This window comes from Stegodyphus dumicola, chromosome 2 (genome assembly GCF_044657685.1).
Source record: "Stegodyphus dumicola isolate Sdum_Otavi_A_Nest chromosome 2, ASM4465768v1".
Taxonomy (NCBI): Eukaryota; Metazoa; Arthropoda; class Arachnida; order Araneae; family Eresidae; genus Stegodyphus; species Stegodyphus dumicola.
In genome coordinates, this window is record NC_140769.1 from 73,502,003 (window position 1) to 73,521,401 (window position 19,399).

The window sequence follows — 19,399 nt, forward strand, 5'->3', positions numbered from 1 at the left end:
AACGATGTCAATAAATTAGGAAATTTATTAAATATTTCGCGGAACAGTCATTTTGTTTTGCTATGCGATTATCTTTGTAGTCATACTTAGGAATAGAATTGTAGGATTACCTATTTTCTGATATTTCAGCAAAATATCAGAACAAAATGTGTTAGCATGAATATGCTTTGAACATAATTTCTTATACACGTAGGTCCACCAGCGGCCGAGCGGTTGAATCCAGGAACCCCGCTAGTTCCCACCTGGGTTCGATTCCAGCCAAACTAGCTGTTGCAAGGGCGTTTTCGTGTTTTTTCCCCATGTGTAACGCGTATGTGAGCCATTTTCTTAGAAAGTTCTCCACGGAGGCAACCCTCCCCTTAGGCAGAGAGCTGTAGTGTGCGTTGCCGTAATTAAATAAACCAAACCAAATCTGACATAATTAGAGATTTTGGGTGAGCCTCCTATATAATGTGTTTATCTTGTAATAATGTTTTGATTACCTTGCAATTGATCCATAATACCCGAGCTGCATATTTCCAAATCGACCAATGAAGATGTAATCCTTAGGTTATTTGAATATGGCAAAGCACCTAAAGACTATCTGCTTAGGACAAGAGCTGCCTTTATGGAGGATTTTCTAACGGAAACTGGCTCATAGTCATGTAACACATGGGGAAAACCACGAAAGCTAACGATACAGCCAGATTTTTTTACCACTCGGCTAGTATTGGAAATGAAGAAGGTAATTCACAGTAAAAATTTAAAGGGTCAATATGCGTTATTTAAGAACTGAAAGAAGGATAACTAATTCAAAATACTGGTTCTAAATGTAAATTACTTTCTTTCTTCCCCTTTCTCTCTCACTGAATAAGACACAGTGACATTAATGGTGTATGGTGTATTTAATTATGGCAAAGCACACTAGGGCTATCTGCCTAAGAGGAGGGATGCCTTTCGTGGAGGACTTTCTAAGGGAAACTGGCTCGTATACACGTTACACATGGGGAAAACCACGAAAACACCCATGCAGCCAGCCCGTTCGCGGGATTCGAACCTCGGACCGAACTACCAGTGTTCAGCGACTTTACCGCTCGGCCGCTGGACATTAATGAGAGAAAAGTAAAATTTGCTTGATTTTAAATAAACATGCTGTTTTTAGATTTTATAATTCTTATAAGCAAGCAAACGTTTGTATATGCTGAAGAAAAATCCATAACTCAGAATGACATTTACAAAAATAGCAGTTTTGAAGATTTCATTGAATATGAATCTAAAGTAAGAGATAACTCGCCAAATATGGTCAGCAGTAATAATAACAGCATAAAAGAGTAGAGATTTTAGTAGTAGTAAATCATAAAAAATACGTCATCATTTGTCAAGTTATAAATTTTTTTTTCGAAATGACACTTCTATTATTGTGCAAGCCAAAGTTTAGAAATGAGCTATTTGAGGGGAAATCCAGCTCTCAGACTTCCTTGTTTTATAGCCGGTGTAATGTCAAAATGCTTTCGGAGCGTGCGATTGTTATACATACGAAGATTTCTGCTGCTTTATGTAGCGTAAGTGCCACGATGTAGAAAGTATGTATGGAAGATACTTAGTAATACTGGATTTTTTTCACAGCTAACAACTCTTATTTAATATGATAGCCATAAAATTTTTCATACGTAAGTACAACTATGCTATCTAATGGAAATGCTACAAGCCTTAAATGTATACAAGGTAATTTATGAATATAGATAATAATTCTGATAAAACTGTATAGTCATGAAATTTTAGTAAGCCATCTCGTTTGATGAATTTTAAGTTGGGAAAATGATATGTTTATGATTTCTACACCTGCACCGAGTGTATTGAATAAAATACTAATTTTTATATTACGTTAAAAGATAATACCTTAAAGATGTCGTGACAACGTGCGCTTCGTTTCCTGTGAAAAACAAATTGAAAGAAATATAAAGGAATAGGTTTATTGAAAAAATGTGTTCCAGTACTCACCTTGTGTTTACTTTTATTAAATGCATTGCATATATAATAATGATTACTGTCATAGGAAAGCCTGTTCTTCTGCTATAAAATATCACAAGCAGTGAAAGAAAATTGAAATGCAAACTTAGACAATGCTCACGTAATATAACGCTATAGCAATTCGTAACTATTTTAGTAGCAAATGTTTTTGCTTTCTTGTGTACAAACATGTTGATAATTGTTCGCATAATAGTACTTTTCTTGTTATTGACCGGAACGTTAACTTTTGGACTTCTTCCGATTTGTGTACGACCTTATTTGAATTCATGCCAGTGTAAAACTGTCCATCAAAAAGGATGTGAAACAAGGAAACAAAGAGTTGCAACTTGTTGTTTGATATTTTTCGGGGGAGGTGTGCTACTGGCTACGTGTTTGGTGCATCTACTTCATGAAGCCCGCCAAGGTTTCGATGAAGCGTTAGCAAAATGTGCAGAGGTAGACTTCAATTCTACGGATTATGGTGCAGATAATGAAACAGATATTGGACCTGCTGTAGGATATATAAGAACACTTGAATTAATAGAAACTACCACACTTCAAACTACAGATTATCCTTGGAGCCATAATTTCAGCAAACCATTCCAATCTGTTCTTGAGAGAGCTCCTGTATATGATAGTGTTTTATGCAGCAGCGATTTGCTTCAAACGTCATTCCCTATACCCGAATTTGTAACAATGTGTGGATTCTTTTTGATATACTTCGTAGAAGAATGCATCAAATTTATGATTCGTTGCTACCAGTCTTCCAGAAGTATGTCCTTTCTACCTGATAGCAGTGATGATGACATGAGCTTAGAGAAGGTCGAACACTTCTATCAAGGCAAAATTAGGCAATTAACAGCCGCTGAACAAGAAGGCATGTATCAGTTATCACCAGAAGAAAACTGCAATGATAAGATTGATCCTTGCAGATTAGAAATAAAAGTCCTTAATATATGGAAACAATTGCCTAAGTCAATGACGACAGATAACGAAGAATCTAAAGGAAGAGCGAAATCTGTTAAAGACTTAAACTTCTTTTATGGCCAAAATGATATGGAGCATTTGAATACAGAAGGTTTGGAAGATTTTGTTACAGTTTTAGCTCTATCTCTGAATTCAGTGTTCGAAGGCTTTGCAGCAGGATTCCAACATACTGAAATATCAACTTGGATGTTGTTTGTATCTTTAGCTTTGCATAAATTTGTATCAGCATTTGTGGTTAGTTTAGAGACATTGCACAGCGGAGGAAGCAACCGCCGTGTAGTTCTGTATATAATAATATTTTCCTCAATGTCCCCTATGGGTATGATGGCAGCTATATTGACGCATCGTAATCTTGTTGAATCGGGAAGTTTACAGATTGGTCTCCTCAACGCTCTGTGTGTAGGAACTTTGTTGTACGTAACATTTTATGAGATGCTGCGCCAGAGGAAAGACTTCGCTGAAATTTCTGGATTTTCTCAATTTTTCGTACTATTACTTGGATTTATTGCAATGACCTCAGTTGAATATTTTTATACTCGTGTGGAATAACGGCATAATTAACTAAAAGCTAGTATTATAAATTGAATTTTATTTTAGATAATTTTATCCTTTCAAACAAAGTGCTTAATATTAGTCATTTTTCAATACGAAACCCTGCCACATTTTATTTTATTTTATTTTTATTTTTATTTTTATTTTTATTTATTTTTTTTTCTGAACCGTAGGTGATTTTATGTATTAATTGTAATATATATATTACATTTATCAGACTTGAATAATTTTTGGAATATTATTGACAAAACCCTCTTCAGTAAAGACTGTGTTATGCAATTAGAAAATATTTTTAGCTATTTTAAGACAGTGTTTGGCATTTCATTTTATCCTATATCAAGACTGGATGCACATTTTAGATGTTTTGCGGGATGTATAACAACAGCTGATAAAACAATGTAATAATTGAATGAAATTCATTAAGTAATTTACACTACTTTTTCAATTGAAATTAAATTAGTTTATATTAAATGAGTAAAATAGTGATTTAAATGAATTGCAATGTGAGCATAATTCATGTTGTTAACTATGTTATCTTCATACATGAAAATCTGCTGCACATTCTGAAAGGTAAGTGCTAACTTTGCAGAATGTTTTATCAAATTTTGGAAAAAGTACGAATTAATATTTTTTTATTATGTGCATTATTGAGATATAAAACTAAGTAAAATATGCAAAATAATTTTATTTATATACTGTTGTCCTAAGAATTCAGAACAGTTCTTAAATAATTTTATTACGTCGTTTTACAAAAGAAAGAAAACATTTGGTAATATCTTTGTGTTGTTAGTAGCTCTGGTGTTTGTCTGCATTTACCTTATTTCTCTCAAATTAGTATAAAATTTAAGCATTTATTTACTTTCACTCTCTAATAATAAGCCCTATTTTATATAAAGATAAATGTATTGTTTGCATTACCCCATCATCATTGTATGAATTTGCGGTTTAAGAATATTTATTTCTAATTATTAACTGGATGCATTTTCACTGGATGTATTTTCTACCATTGTTAAATATTTCACAACTTTTTTTTAATATTCCACTTCTTAAATTTTTTCCTGGTTTGAAGAGAGAAATACTGACAACTTCTTAAGGAACTAATTTAAAGCAGTATAATCTCATTTAAATTTTTTTAGTTATTTAATGTGGTATAAATCTGAAACTGGATTTTGAAGATGTTGTTGAAACATTTGAAAAGAAACGAAATATGGAAAAGAAATTTCCTTTTAATAAATGTTTAAACTATTGTAGCATGTTATTGTGTATTAAAGTTCCTTTCAAAGGAGTTTACGTTTAATGAAATATTTGGCAATCCTTTTATATAATAATGACGTTTATTTTAAATCTTGATTATTTAAAATTTCAACACATTAAAAAAATGTGTGCCCCTTTAAAATTAATTTCAAGGAGCATTTACTGTGTTTTTCTATAAGAAGTTTGTGATATCTATCAATGCCATTTAAAATATTTTTACAACATTAAAACTCTTATTAAAATTTGTATAATTTGAAATTTGAAATTGCAGAAATTGTTTTTTAGTTAAAGCTTATTAATATATATTTATTACTAAGATTATTTAATAATAATGAAAATTTAAATGAAAGATAAAAACGTGCTCCTGTTAAATATGTAGATACTTACGCTATTACCTATAAAAATGTAATATATTTTAAGCTCGGAATAATTGAGATGTTAAATATCAAGGTACCCGAGACAGCTCTATGCCTATTCGTCAGATTAGGATATCTATATCATATGTCAGCATGGGCTAAGTTTTAGAAAATTAACGACTGCATGTATTATTACATATATTTTGAGAGTATTTCTAGCCCACAGATGTTTTGGTGTTTAAACATGTCTCTTGTGATAAGTATTTGTTTATTAATATATTTTTGTATTATTTTAGACCTTGTGTGAAAATATCAGTAGAAATTAATGGATCGAAATCTTGGAAGTTAAAATAAATTTACTTCAGCTTTTATCACATTACACCTCACCATACTGGAAATACTTCCACACTATAATATGACAAAAGACATATTTCGAACCTAACTATTCAGTCTTATTAATTTTATCATTATTCTTCGATTGATGATTTGAATATCTTTGCGAGACTATGACTGCACTTTCTAAGATTACGAATTGAATAAATAATCATCATAACTCTCTAAGGTAATTAGGCTGTATGTGTGATTATGGCAAAGCCTCGAGGGCTATCTGCCTAATGGGAGGGTTGCCTTCGTGGAAGACTTTCTAAAGCAACTGTCTCGTATACACGTTACACATGGGGAGAACCACGAAAACGCGCATGCAGCCAGCCCGTTCGCGGTGTTCGAACCTCACACCGAACTGCCAATGTTCAGCGACTTTACCGCTCGGCCGCTGGTGGGTCCGAAAGTAATTAGGGTAGCCCATTCATATGTATGCAATTCATTACTTTCTTATTGGGGACATAATTTAACTTCCAAACTACTGTTCACTTATATCCCTAATCAATTTACTCTCAAGGATCGATTCGCCATTTTTCTCTCCGTAGTGTTTCCCTGAGATTTGTTATATATATATATATAATATATGTGTGTGTGTGTGTGTGTGTAATGTAACTGTAATATCTTGATGATTTGGTGATATCTGTAATGGATCTGGGCAGCTGTTTTACTGTGTAGTTTTAACGGTGCATAAGAAAGGATAATTTTGAAGCTAGAGATGTGGCTGTAGATACATCACATAATATTATCAACGGACAACTATCATTAATGAGCAATATTATTAACGAACAATGATTCTTTAAGACGCATATCCTTCATCACACATCGTCATTGGCACAATATGCGCCGAATCTTCATAACATTCTTTGAAATCTATATCTTCAGACAACGGAGAAATCAAAAAGAGAAACGACACTTGTTATCACAACGAGGCAAAGCGGAAAAGTGAATACGCATTCAGAAAAAGCGTGGTAGAATCAAAAGGTAACTTCATGTATGAGTGGATAAGAAATGTCCACATTGCAGATTATACAAGAAAGCATAATTTGAGTTAATTTTGAAATAATACGCTTTAGATTTATATGTTTAAGCGACTACTACTTTTAGGACAGGAAGGGAAAGTAGTCAAATTAAAATAAGGAATAAAAGCGACCTTTGGCAAATAAAAGTTAGAAGTATGTTTTCTTATATTATATCTTACACATCTATATATACATATAGGTGTGTAAGATATAAAGGATATATATACGAATAAAAATTAAATAAAAAGCAGGTCGAAGCCTAATCCAATTGCGCTGAAAGCAGCAATAAGTGGTGATAGTAATGCAAAAGTGATTAAAATAAATAATAAATTTAAAATTCATCCCATATGCAAACTATAAGAAAAGGGACAAAAAAGCCAAAGCTAAAAATGAAAACATGAATTTAAATCTTTGGCTGTATCATCATCAGGGGGGGGGAGGTTATTCAATGAAAGAAATAAGAAAAAATAGCCTTTTACTGAATCAACAACGACACAAATTAAAGTTTAAAAATCACAGCAGAAAAATAATCAAAGTAATCTAGATCTTTATCATTCCAACTCCCACAGGTCGAAGTAAGCAGTGTAACAAATTGCAAATCCATAGCATCAAAAACATAAACAAATTAAAAAACATAAAAATGTTACTTTGAGTATACCGTACAGGGCAGGGGTTCTGAACCGGTGGTACTCATACCACTGATGGTACGCAAGAGCAAAATAGGTGGTACGTAAAGAAGCAAAGTATTTTTAAATATTAAATTCGAAAATCAAAACCCCAACAGCCCGATTGAGTTTTTTCTCTAACACTCGTAAATTTATGCTATCTGAGCTTTGTTCAAAAGTGGTGGTGGTAGTAGTACTTTGTAGTGGTGGTTTCAATTTTTTAATTTTTGTTTAGGTGGTACGTGTTAGTCAAAAGGTTGAGAACCGTTGGTATAGGGTATTTCTCCCGCCTTCTTAGCATGCCTTCGTGGTGTAATGGTCAGCAAACTCGGCGGGTATTCAAGACGTCCGTGGTCCCAGTCCCGGTGAAGGCGATTGCTCATTTTTCATCTCTCCTGCTTTCAAAAAATACCTAATGTCTCTACAATGGCGCTCGAACTAAGAGGGTGTTGGATGATGATTCTCTCTCCCAGGATTTGACGATTTGGTCCCCTAGAAACCCCAGTTTCCCTTTAAAAGGGGAAGTATATGAGGTATTTATCCCGCCTTTCTTATCATGCCTCCATGGTGTAATGGTCAGCACGCTCGGCCCGTATTCCAGAGGTCTGTAACTGGATTTCCAGCAAGGGCTTTACTCATTTTTCACCGACTCTTCCTGCAGGCTTGTACCAACCACGGGAAATTCTCAGCGTATTACAGACGATTCCTCAGACGGGACGTCAACTGTTCTTGCGGTTTTCGCGGGAAAGATGCGGACGCACTTCATTACCTGCTCTCCTGCCCTCTGACAGAGCACCTTCGACAGCAATTCTTTCCTTCTGACTACATCACATATCCTGTGAATAGACTGTTCACGGACTGTTACTGCAACAAGGGCATCTTAGAGATAATGAAGCAAGTAAATGAAATTAATTATATCCAAGAAACTAAAGATTAATGTAAAATGTAGAAAGGCGGCCTAACCGTCAGATTGCTAGCAATGACTAGGATGACTTCCAGCCCTGTAGTGCCATTAACCTAGTTTGATAGAACAGGTTAAGTAAAGTGAACATATCTCTCATGCTTTCAAAAAATACCTAATGTCTCTACAACCGAATCTAATAAACAAGGCATACAAATACAAACAATCCGAAGCATGAAAAATAATAGAAAAAAATCTATGTAAATTTCGAAACCATATAGGCCGGATTGATAAATTTTAAAGAAATTATAATATCAAAGTCATAAACAAGCGAAAAAGGTTGCAAATTTTTAATTTAAGCATACCGAGGCCAAAAGACATGCAAAACAGAAGCAAACGAATGAAGAATAATAAATGAAAATTTTAATCTAAAATGTACGAAATAAAAGTAAAAAATGCAAAACAAGAGGAGTTAGTTATTAAAAACTAATAACATTAGAGAAACAAAAGTTTTGAAATGAAAGAATATATTTAATCTGTTCAGTAACCAAACACTGTTGCTAAGCCTAAAACGTGCTAATTAATTAATTTAAATAAATTACGAATTTTAAACTGATTAATATTAATAAAATAACTGGAAAAAGTTTTATTGCAATACCGAGTACGGTACAGTGCAAGAAAATGTAATGCTATCATTTCTTCAATGACGGTCTCAGGGACAAAATTTTATGACGCAAAATATTGTTACGAAATGTACAGGCACGGTAAGATGGCTTCTCCGCAAAGCAGGTTTAGGGTTGCCATAAAAGGGGAAGGTACGGCAGGGTTGCCACATTTGGCGAGAAATTGCCCATTCGGCTACAAAATTGGTGATATGTCATGGACGGATGGAGAACTTCTGGAAAGAATTCTTACCGGTTTAGCCCAGAATGTTCTCGAACACAAGGCGAAAGCTATATAAACCCTGCTGGTTCGCAGTCAGTGAGTGTGCCTTGTCGAGAGGGTGAGTCAGTGTGCCTCGTCTAGAGCGCGAGTTAGTCAATCCGTGCTAAGTCGATCGAGTTGACAGCGGGCAGCGACTGCCGAGTGGGTCGTCGAGTGCATCGAAGAGCTGTGCTTGTGTATCGTCGAGTAAATCGCGAGTTGTATTGTGGGGAGTCTCGAGAGTACATGCAGTTTCGAGAACGACCAAGTAGAGTCGGGAGCTGTATTCTGATGCTTTACAGTGAAGCTGTTTCAAAGCCTCAGTAGCGTAGTAGGCAGCGCGTCAGTGAAGCTGTCTCCACCGTTATTGCCTGACAGTGTCTCTGATTGTTCCAGTGAGTGTATAGTAGACCTTCGACGACTGTAAAACGTGACTTTGGAGCTGCCCTGATTAATATTGACTAAATAAAGTGCGTTTCGATACTTCATCAAGTGTCGTCGTTATTCACTCCAAATCTACTCCAAATCTACGAACCCCGTACAAACGTAAAGGAAGAAAATAACGTAACAACTGGTGTCAGAAAAGAAAAACACAACAGTATGTCTTAATAGAACACCTATTTCTCAACAATCCTAAAAGCTATATCCCAAAAGAGTTTATGGTTTATTTGATATTTAAAGGAGACCAATACAAAAGACACACAAAAAAATGGAAACTGGAATTGTGCTGGAACCACAATTAGTAGAGTGTCACCTCAAACTTCTCAAAGAGAAATTTATGCGAATGAAACGTGATCAACTTTATATATGTCAGTTTTAGACACCTTCAGTTGTTTCTTGTTAATTTTCTTTTGCTTGTCCTATGCCTTTTTGGTTTATGTATAAGTTCTGCGATCTTAAAATTTTTGCATATGATCAAGAATAATGTGACAGGTAAAAAAATGTGCTTAGTATCTGAGCGCATTTAAACTACTGTAAGTACAAGTTGAAAATTCCTTTGGGGAGCGTATTTTCATGACTTTTAATCTGAAAAATGTGGAATAATAATGCAAGAAGAAAATCACTGTTGTAATATTAGCATTTCTTGTATCTTATATAATTTTCGTTAACACTCACAAATATTAAGAGCTTTAAATCAGGCCCGTTCAAATTTAGATCTCTTGAATTAGATGTTACTTGTCAGAACAAATATCAGCTTTTCCCCTTTAGGAATTTCTGCGTTATAACCTTAAAAAATTCTATAAATTTTATAATGTTTCTTTAAATGTAAATGCATTCACAATCTTTAAAAAGTAAATTTTAGATAGATACTTTGTACATTCTGATTATATCCTTTTCTTAGTTTTGTTTCCAGTTGCGTTATGAAACCCTTGTGTCTTAATGTGTTCGTAAATGATGCTTCTCGTGTTTTTAATAATTAGAACGAAAATTACAGAGCTCCTTTTAAGAATTAATTTTCCGTTAAATTGTTGTACAAGGTATCAAAATTTCAAAAACTTTTATTTCCTTTCCAACCGGTGTGCCTCGAAATGCTCTAAAATAGGAAATGATTCGCTAATAAATTATCATATTAATATTATGTCTTTAGTTTTAAATGCTCCTTATTCATAAATAATAAGGAGTTTTAGTTTTGCTCTGCGCGTGTATTTGATAAGGCACACTGTTAAAACATTTTTTTAGGTTCGAAAAATAATTGTTTCCCACGAATTAAAATCAATAATTAATAATTTGTAATAATCATTCTCAACTAAAACTGGGCATTTTATTTGATGAAGCATAAAAAATGTTATTGCAATCTCAGTAGAGAATATAGGTAATGCAAATTTCCTATTTAAAATTTGCAAAAATTTAAAAATAAACTTTCTCATTTTCAAAAGCGATTACTTATTTCTTCCAACAGCTGAAAGCATTTTTAGCGAAACTTTTATTTTAAACAAAATTAATTTTCTTATTGTGCATATTTCATCTTTACAATATTACTTTTACTAATATAAAACGTGCCTTCTTATGGAAATTTTCTAATATTAAAGTGGTTGTGAGTATTAAATTATTTCAAGAATTACAGTGGTTCTTCACATAACGAACCAACACTGTATGTTACGCGATAGGGCACGTTCCCATTAGGAGTAATCCGAAATTGGTTCAAAATGGCTGAGCATAACAAAGCATTTGAAAAAGAACTAAAAATAGGAGCATCATTATAAATGCTAGCAATATATGAATATAATTTGTTATAAAAAATACAGGATTGCGGAAAACTATACATATATATATAAGAAAAATAAAAAATATGTAAAAGATTAAATTATTAGAGTAAATTAATTTCCCTTTCTCTACTCTACAAACAGCAACATCTATTTGCACTGCGTCATTTCGAGAAAAAAATTTGTCATATGACTCTTACGTAATTCTGGTGATGTAAATTGAACTAAAACTCAAGTAGCCAATAGTAATTTTGCAGTAATATTAACTGTCCAATCAAAACTAGCTCAGTCTGACTTGTGATTTCATCCTGAACATTACACACTTGCTTTCCACGCTTTGGCCTAGCTAGATTGCTGTCTGTCTGCTGCTTTTTTCCTGCTACAAAGTTATCAAAAATGTAAGCTTTTTGAAAATAAAACTGAAGATTTAATCTGCCTTCGCCTCCAATTTCCTAGTCATTGTGGATCAACACTTCTACGCTATCCAAATTCCTGCTCCTGAATCTATTACATATATATATAGTTATAATTTGTAATAAAAAGGAAATTGAAAGTTATGTTGTGAAACCTGAAGGATTATGTGCGTGTAGATAGGAAGTATTCCTCACTGTATACCTTGCAGTGACGCAGGTGATTATCAAGAGTAACGTAGAGATAGCAGATAAGTTTATTTAGTACACAAAATAAACCCTTCTACTATAGACAATACGTTTCATGTTTTAAAATTCTGAAAAACAGAATCCATAACTGTCGTTCATAATCCATAACCGTCGTGCAAACTGCCCTAAAAGCTCAAAAAATAATTTTAAAGTAGAATAGTTATGGATGATTGGTGCAAGAAATTGAAAACATGAGCTATTTATTATTATATGAATAAAAGATCACGGTTTGAAATTAAATTTAGTCTTATATTCCCATTTTATCCCTGAATATAAAAGACTCGATTCTTTTTGACATTTTGGTTAAAAAGGAAAACTATCTGAACTAATATAGCTTAGAAGCAAGTTGAACGTGCTGCAGCGGATTCTACCAATATCCACGGGAGTCAATAACGAACGATAATCTTGAATATCAGACTTCGCAGCTTACGTTTTGAGATTTTTCTGAAAATGCCTAAACTTCTTTCTGTATGAACTGTAATGTTATTGTACATAAATGAGTTAAAAAAACAAGCCATCTCCTTTATTTGATGTATCCATTTCGTGTAGAATAACTTGATACAAGATGGTTCCCTAATGCACATAACCAAATATTTGCACACGCATAACGTCTAACTGCTTGTTTTCGGTATCTGTCACTATGTTCCTTTTTGTAAATAATCCAGACTTTTATTTCTCAATAGTCGCATATTTAGGAATATTATTATATGAATAAAAGATCACGGTTTGAAATTAAATTTAGTCGTATATTCCCATTTTATCCCTGAATATAAAAGACTCGATTCTTTTGATATTTTGGCTCATTTGCCTTTGGTTTTGTATTCTTTACCCACAAAGAACTTACCTCTAGACATTCTCATGCCCTTCCTCCACATGAGCTTGCAGTTCTTGTTGCATCTCCATAAGTACGCTGCAGCCACTTAGTCCACATCCACGCAAGGACGCAAACAAAAGTAACTTCAGATTATACAACGTCTCTTCGCCCTCATGATGTACAAGGGCTACCGCACTACAGCCACAAATGCTGCTATTGTCTTGGCAGGCATTCCACCTCTACACCTGCGAACGTACCACTTACAAGAATTCTACGACTCCTGAAGGATGCTAATTTCCACGGTATCACCTACAGCCCTGCGACGTATGAACGCCCTAACACAACTCCTCACTTACATCCTGGTCGCAAAGGAATTAGCATGCACATCACTGTCTCTACCAGCCACCCTCTCATGATCAACGCAAACGCCTACACATATTACACAGATGGATCCAAAACAAAAAACGGGGTCGGCAGCGCTTACGTACTCTATCACCACAACCAAAAGATTTCCAGCTGGAAAGGTCAACTCCACCAACATAATAGTGTCTTCTAGTCCGAAGCACTAGCCATCCATAAAGCACTAAAAAAAGCTAAAAGAATCACACAGCATCCCATTTACATCTGCTCTGACAGCCAATCATCTCTCCATGCCATTCTAAATCACCACCACACGTCACTAGTAATTACCGGCTTACAAAATCAACTTTACCACAGCAGATATAACAGCATTCAACTAACCTGGGTCAAGGCGTACGATGGCACAGAGAGTAAAGAGGCTGCAGACGTCCTGGCAAAGGGAGCTTCCAAAGGAACGATGATCCCCCAGAGAACATCCCAGCTCCGCCGTCTCATCTAAAATCAATATTGCATCAAACAGTCCTCAGAGAATACCAACATGAATGGAACACAAGTGAAACAGGTTGCCGTACCTATATCTTCCTATATCTTTAGGATATCGCCTATATCTTCGTCGTCGCCTATATATTCCTTGCAAAAGTGTCAACAGCCCGTCTCATTGCAACCCCACAACTCACAAGATATATCACTGGACACGGCCTCTTCCCTTCATTTTACTTCAGACACCATATCTCTAACACGGACACCTGCATCTGCGGCTGAGAAGGAGCACCCAATCATTACATCTTCTCCTGCCCACTGACAACCTTAACTCATATTACTGAGGCCTTACAGGGCTACATTATCAGCACTAAGCCAACAATAACACAAATCTGCAAAAACATTGACGCATTAACCTCCATGAGCCAAGATGTGTGCCAGCCATACTAAACCCTCGCCAGTTTCCCAGTAACGGCCCACCACACGATCTACATGAACAACCAAAGATCTCATCGACTTCAAACATTTTAGGTTCCATGAAACTCCATGCAGTTGTCACAGGATGCAATGCCTTCACTCCACTGTCACAACTACTACAATTTATATAAACTACAACTATGTGAACTGTGCTACTGTGCAAACTATAAGCTGTGTTTACCGAAACAACGAATGTGGCAAATTTTCGCAGCTTCGCAGTTTGTGCAAATGCGTGCAATTCAGAGTGTGTAAATATGCGTCCTCTTGTATTACAATTGCCGCTATTTGCATCACTACAACCTCAGCCAGCTGCACCCTCCTGTTTCCTCCGTCAAAATTCTCGCAACGATCTGTGTACTGCAAGCTTATAAGTGCACGTTCACAAACAGAGACCTCAAGCAACTGTAAACTATGAGTAAACTATGAACAACACGCGAAAACAGCGAATTATTTGCTACTATACACACGTGCAAACTGTTTACCTATATGAATTACGCAACCGTGGACAACCTTATGTGCAAACGCTTGCATAACCTATGCCCTACGAACACCTAGCACAGAACTCATTGTACAGCACATGCCAGTTGAGGTCATTATCCTAGCTGCTTAGTTCAACACATGCTTTAATTATATTTCTTTCATGTTTTAATTCTTGCTAATTCTTACTCTTGCCTTTATTTTTAATGAATTAATTTATTTTTTTTTTTAATTTTGCAACATTTTCGTTTCTTTGCCATTTTTGTTTAGTCAATGTCTCTCCAAATCTGTAAAACAAAACACGAGCGCCCTTCTTTGGCCATGTACAACCTTTTTCATGTCTCAATAAACTCCTGACGCAGCCTCTTAGGGCTCCAGGGAGTTGTCGCCGCTAGATAGGGTAGGGCGTAGGACACACGCCTGTTTACTTATGTTAGACACAAGGCGTCCCCGTCCTCCGTAACATGTAACCTGCATCACCATAAGCTTTAAAAATGGGAACAATTAAGCATAATTTACGGCAACAGTTAATTGTACATCCCATAAACTTTCACTGCACACTGTTCCAGCTTTATGTAACCATATATGGTCACACTAATAAAGCATAGTAGAGTGCAATTAGAAACATGCGCAATTAAAATCAGAATTAATATTATAATAAAACTGTATCACAATTCTCCGTTAATTTCATTGTAAATATATTTTGTGACTAATGAAATTCGTATCTTATTTGTAAGTAAAAATACAGCATTTGATATTTCAATATACGAAATTAACGTTATGAATAAAACAATTTAGTATTTTCGAACACAGCCTCAGTAGCTCAATCTGCTGTGTTTTACTCTGAGACATAAGCACTACAAAAAAAATTTAAACTCGATTTACACGAAATATTTCTACATGTTTCTACTGTTAAATAAAGCTAAACACGCATTAAACAGGTAATAAAACCTAAAGGTAGGTAAAATCTTTAGTCCATATACAGTTAAATCGAATTTTAATTAAACCAGTAGTGTTTGCGTTTCTGTATTCGAATGGCGCCGAAATAGTAAGCGTAGTTTTTATTCGAAATCTACTTTAATAAATTCAGCTACTGTTAATTTATTCAAACCAAACTGTAAACACATAATGATAACATATCTATACCTAAAAATCTAGTAATAATTCCAATAACACGGTTAAGTTTCAAAATAAGTATTAAAACATTCCAGCTACGTTCTAGAGACCGAATTCTATCAACGACAAAAGTGAAGCGTGTTGCCAATGCAGAGCAACGAAAAATTGCAAATTAATTCTAGAGGCATGAAAGTAAACATACTCCCCCCTTTCAGGTTCAGTCCCGATACAAAGGAAAATACAAAAGTTTATTTCTTGGTCTTTTTAAGACACCAGTCTTAGTTTTAACTGTGTCTATACGAACTAAGCTGTCCTTTCCAGGATGGTCACCGATGACACGCCCTATAGACCATGTTAAAGATGGAGATTCATCTTCGATGACAAAAACCACAGTGCCGATCTTCAGGTTAGGTTTGGTGTGCTGCCACTTGGATCTCTGCTGAAGAGAAGTGAAATATTCGCTTTTTCCAACGGTTCCAAAATCCACATCGAAGGTTCTGAATAAGTTCCCTCCTAGACATCACTGTACGAGCAGGATAATGTGTACTTGGAATGGAAGTCAAAGTATCACCTGTAACAAAATGAGATGGGATTAAAACATTAATAGAGTCAATAGAATCAGAATCGTTCACATATATAAGTGGACGCGAATTCAAATTAGCCTCCATTTTGGGGAACTATTGTTGACAAAGAGTCTCTTTCAATACTCTTCTCAGGTGAAATTTTGTTGAGCGAATGCTAGCTTCCCTTATTCTTCCGAAGTGCAGTAGGGAAAAGGCGGTCTAAAATGTCATTCAATTGACAAATAAGTTAGTTCTCGTGACACTGATTCTATTACATACAAAGAAAACCAGATCTGATTTAGTTCCTGTAGTTTTCGATACGCTCCCACAAAAGTGGTACCGTTGTCACTGTAAATATGCCGTGGTGCACCGCAACGTGAAATCAAGCGTCTAAGTGGAGCAATAAACGAGTCCGCTGTCAGATCACTGACTGCTTCTGTATGCACAGCTTTAGTCGGCAAGCAAACAAACAGAGCTATGTAACGTTTCGTTGTTTTAGAACCAAAATCCTTATTTATATTAATGGCATAGTCCACATTAGGTGCTTGATGAGGTGGCATAATAAAGAAGAACCAGTATGAAAGTAGGTGATATGAAGTTCTTTTAAAAGTAATTCACTAAATTTATGTTGAGAAGGAAATATTATAGGATGTTTGACGTTAAATGCTAAACATGAATTTTGAATACGTTCTTCCACCCGTAAAAGACCATCTTTATCTATGTATAGATAAAGATGACGTAACTGGCTCTTCTCTGGTAAAGGTTTCTTTCCCTTAATACACTGCAAATCATCTTGGAAGTAATGATCCTGAATCCTACAAATAATGATCTTTTCTGATACTCGAATATCTAGATATGTTTGCGGTATAATGCAGTTGGAGTGAATACCACTACGCGAAATGTTCTGAGTAACAAGATGCTTCTTAGAATTAGTAATAAACGTTTGGCATTAAGCCAGAATGCGAACAATCTTACAACGCGAAGAATAATGTTCGAATAAATTAGCTAACAAATCATTCGTTTCAGGTGTTTGAGAAATAAAAAATAGGATCAGATCATTTTTCAGCCTTTACTTCAGTATTATCTTCAGATCTTAATTCATATTTTGGCCATTTTTTCTTTTGCTGAGTCGTGGTGGACCATTCCACCCCTAGGTACAATTTGGTAGAAGCTGAGGTTCAATACCACGAGAAGCAATGTCTATAGGATTTTCTTTAGAAGGAACATGATTCCAGTGTTTAATAGGTATCACGTCTACAATTTGAGATGTTCTACTTGCAATAAAAGTTTCCGCTTACGTGGATAAGCGGATAGCCAAGACAGAACTACCCTGGATATCCGTGCAAGCATAAAATTCAAAATTAAATTTCTTTAGAGTGTTTAAAAGAGATCGAATTAATCTGGTCAAAAAATATGGAGCACAAAGTTCTAATCGAGAAATGGATACTTGCTTTATAGGCGCTACTTTAGTTTTTAATACCAAAATATTAACCTTGTAAGGATTATGTTACTTTTAACAACAGGCTAATTTTGAGTTTAACTTCCTTTCCTATCGCTTCTAAATTTCAACTTACCACTTCCGGCCAGAACCTAGTTCTAGAATGACGTTTGGATGCAAATCGAGGAAGAGCGGTATTTAACCGCGAAGTTCTACTGTCTTAGTCAATGCGAACCAGAGATTCTGGTTAGCACGCATCCGCATTTTTAGGCTCCTTCCTCTTAAGCTATTCTTACGCTCGGCCGTACTTTAGGCCCTTGATAGCTTCGCAGTCAATTAGCGTTCAGGGGCCAACTCAGTTAGAATCTTGATAGCATCGGCTATATCTCTTTAGATAAGATTAGTTTAGTTTAATTCTTAGTCTCTTAAGTTGAAGCCCGTGTGTCGGCTTTATTGTACAACTCCAAGATGGAGTTCTGTTAATTCTTGTTTGAATAATAAAGGGTCTTTTAACCCTTTATAAGTTTATTTACTGTCTCACGAACACAAGCGATTATTCGCTTACTAGTTCTTATGATTCTTCACATTTAACTGTAACTTCACATTTAAATGTAACATTTATCCTGAAAAGTTTTTATTAACGATTGTACGATTTGCTTCTTTTTATCGTACCTAGCAAGCAATTTCGCCCGCGCTTCATCATAAGAATTATTTGATAACGGGATATGTTTAATTATAAAAGCTAGCTCATCAGCAAGTGATCCGATCAAATACTGAAATTTCTGAGTATTCGATAAAGAAGTATTATGCGCTGTTGCAACAAATAAATCCTTAAAATTCACCCAATCATTAAAGTTACCCGAAACATAGGAATATTCAACTTCGCTAATTTTATGTTACTAATATAAGAATTTCCTAGAATTTTCGGCACTTTAGCCATATTCAAAGAATCAAACAAATTTTGATATTGACGTTTCAAATTAAAATACTTCGATTCAAACTGTTCAGTTTCTGACTGCTCCTCTGGTATTTGGGCATCAAATGTCAAATTTATCAAAATCTGAATAAATTCTTTCCAAGCTCTCCAGATGAAAAATTACTTCAATTTTAGATAAATCGGAAGTAACACTATTCCGAAGCCTTGTAAAAGCAGCTTTTACCCTACCACGCAGTTTAATTACAGTAGTTTGATCCATAATAAGTCATCGAAGTATCCAAGTCCCAAATGAAATCAATACAAAATATATGTATAAAACTTCAAGAATCAAATCAAATCTAAATCGAAAATAAAAAATGCACTTATCTGTCTTTTAAAAGTGCTGACGAATTCCTAATCTCACGGTGCCTCCAATTTTGTTTACGTTCCTATATTCGAATGGCGCCGAAATCGAAAGACTAGTTTAGATTTCAAATAACATCCGCTACTCTCAGTTTATTTCAACCAAACTGTAAACACATAATGATAACATATCTATACGTAAACATCTAGTAATAATCTAATAACACTGTTAAATTTTAAAATAAGTATTAGAACAGTCAGAGGTCAACTACGTTCTATGGACGACAAATCCTAAGCGTGTTGCCAACGCAAAGCATCGAAAAAGTGTAAATTAATTCGAGAGGCATGGAAGTAAAAACGTAGCAATAAAATAGTATTATGTCTCTTTTCTGAGAAGTTAATAACCTTCAATTCTTAATCTGAAGTTCTTAATCTGATGCCAACAGCATCACCTTTACTCTTTTCATATATAAGTACTTCTACAGAGCTAGTATGTGTCTATCG

At 34.9% G+C, this 19,399-nt stretch overlaps 1 protein-coding gene and 2 long non-coding RNA genes across 3 annotated transcripts in view; 2 read left to right on the forward strand and 1 right to left on the reverse strand.

The window, feature by feature from the left end:
• Positions 1-1,427: 1,427 nt before the first annotated feature.
• The window catches only part of LOC118182535 (uncharacterized), a 38,394-nt gene continuing 20,422 nt past the window's right edge, over positions 1,428-19,399 (forward strand). Inside the window, exon 1 of the long non-coding RNA XR_004757080.2 lies at positions 1,428-1,704. This is a non-coding gene — a long non-coding RNA (uncharacterized LOC118182535). The remainder of the gene's footprint in view (positions 1,705-19,399) is intronic.
• LOC118182534 (uncharacterized) lies at positions 1,703-4,830 on the forward strand. Its single transcript, XM_035351887.2, has one exon. It carries the CDS (start codon positions 2,179-2,181, stop codon positions 3,523-3,525), a length of 1,347 nt encoding a protein of 448 aa, XP_035207778.1. The 5' UTR covers positions 1,703-2,178; the 3' UTR covers positions 3,526-4,830.
• Positions 14,244-19,399, reverse strand: part of LOC146998474 (uncharacterized) — a 56,037-nt gene continuing 50,881 nt past the window's right edge. The window contains exon 2 of the long non-coding RNA XR_015039450.1: positions 14,244-16,186. This is a non-coding gene — a long non-coding RNA (uncharacterized LOC146998474). The remainder of the gene's footprint in view (positions 16,187-19,399) is intronic.

Bases quoted from the DNA above. Each gene is read 5' to 3' on its own strand.
- LOC118182534 (XM_035351887.2), top strand. From the start codon at position 2,179: ATGTTGATAATTGTTCGCATAATAGTACTTTTCTTGTTATTGACCGGA.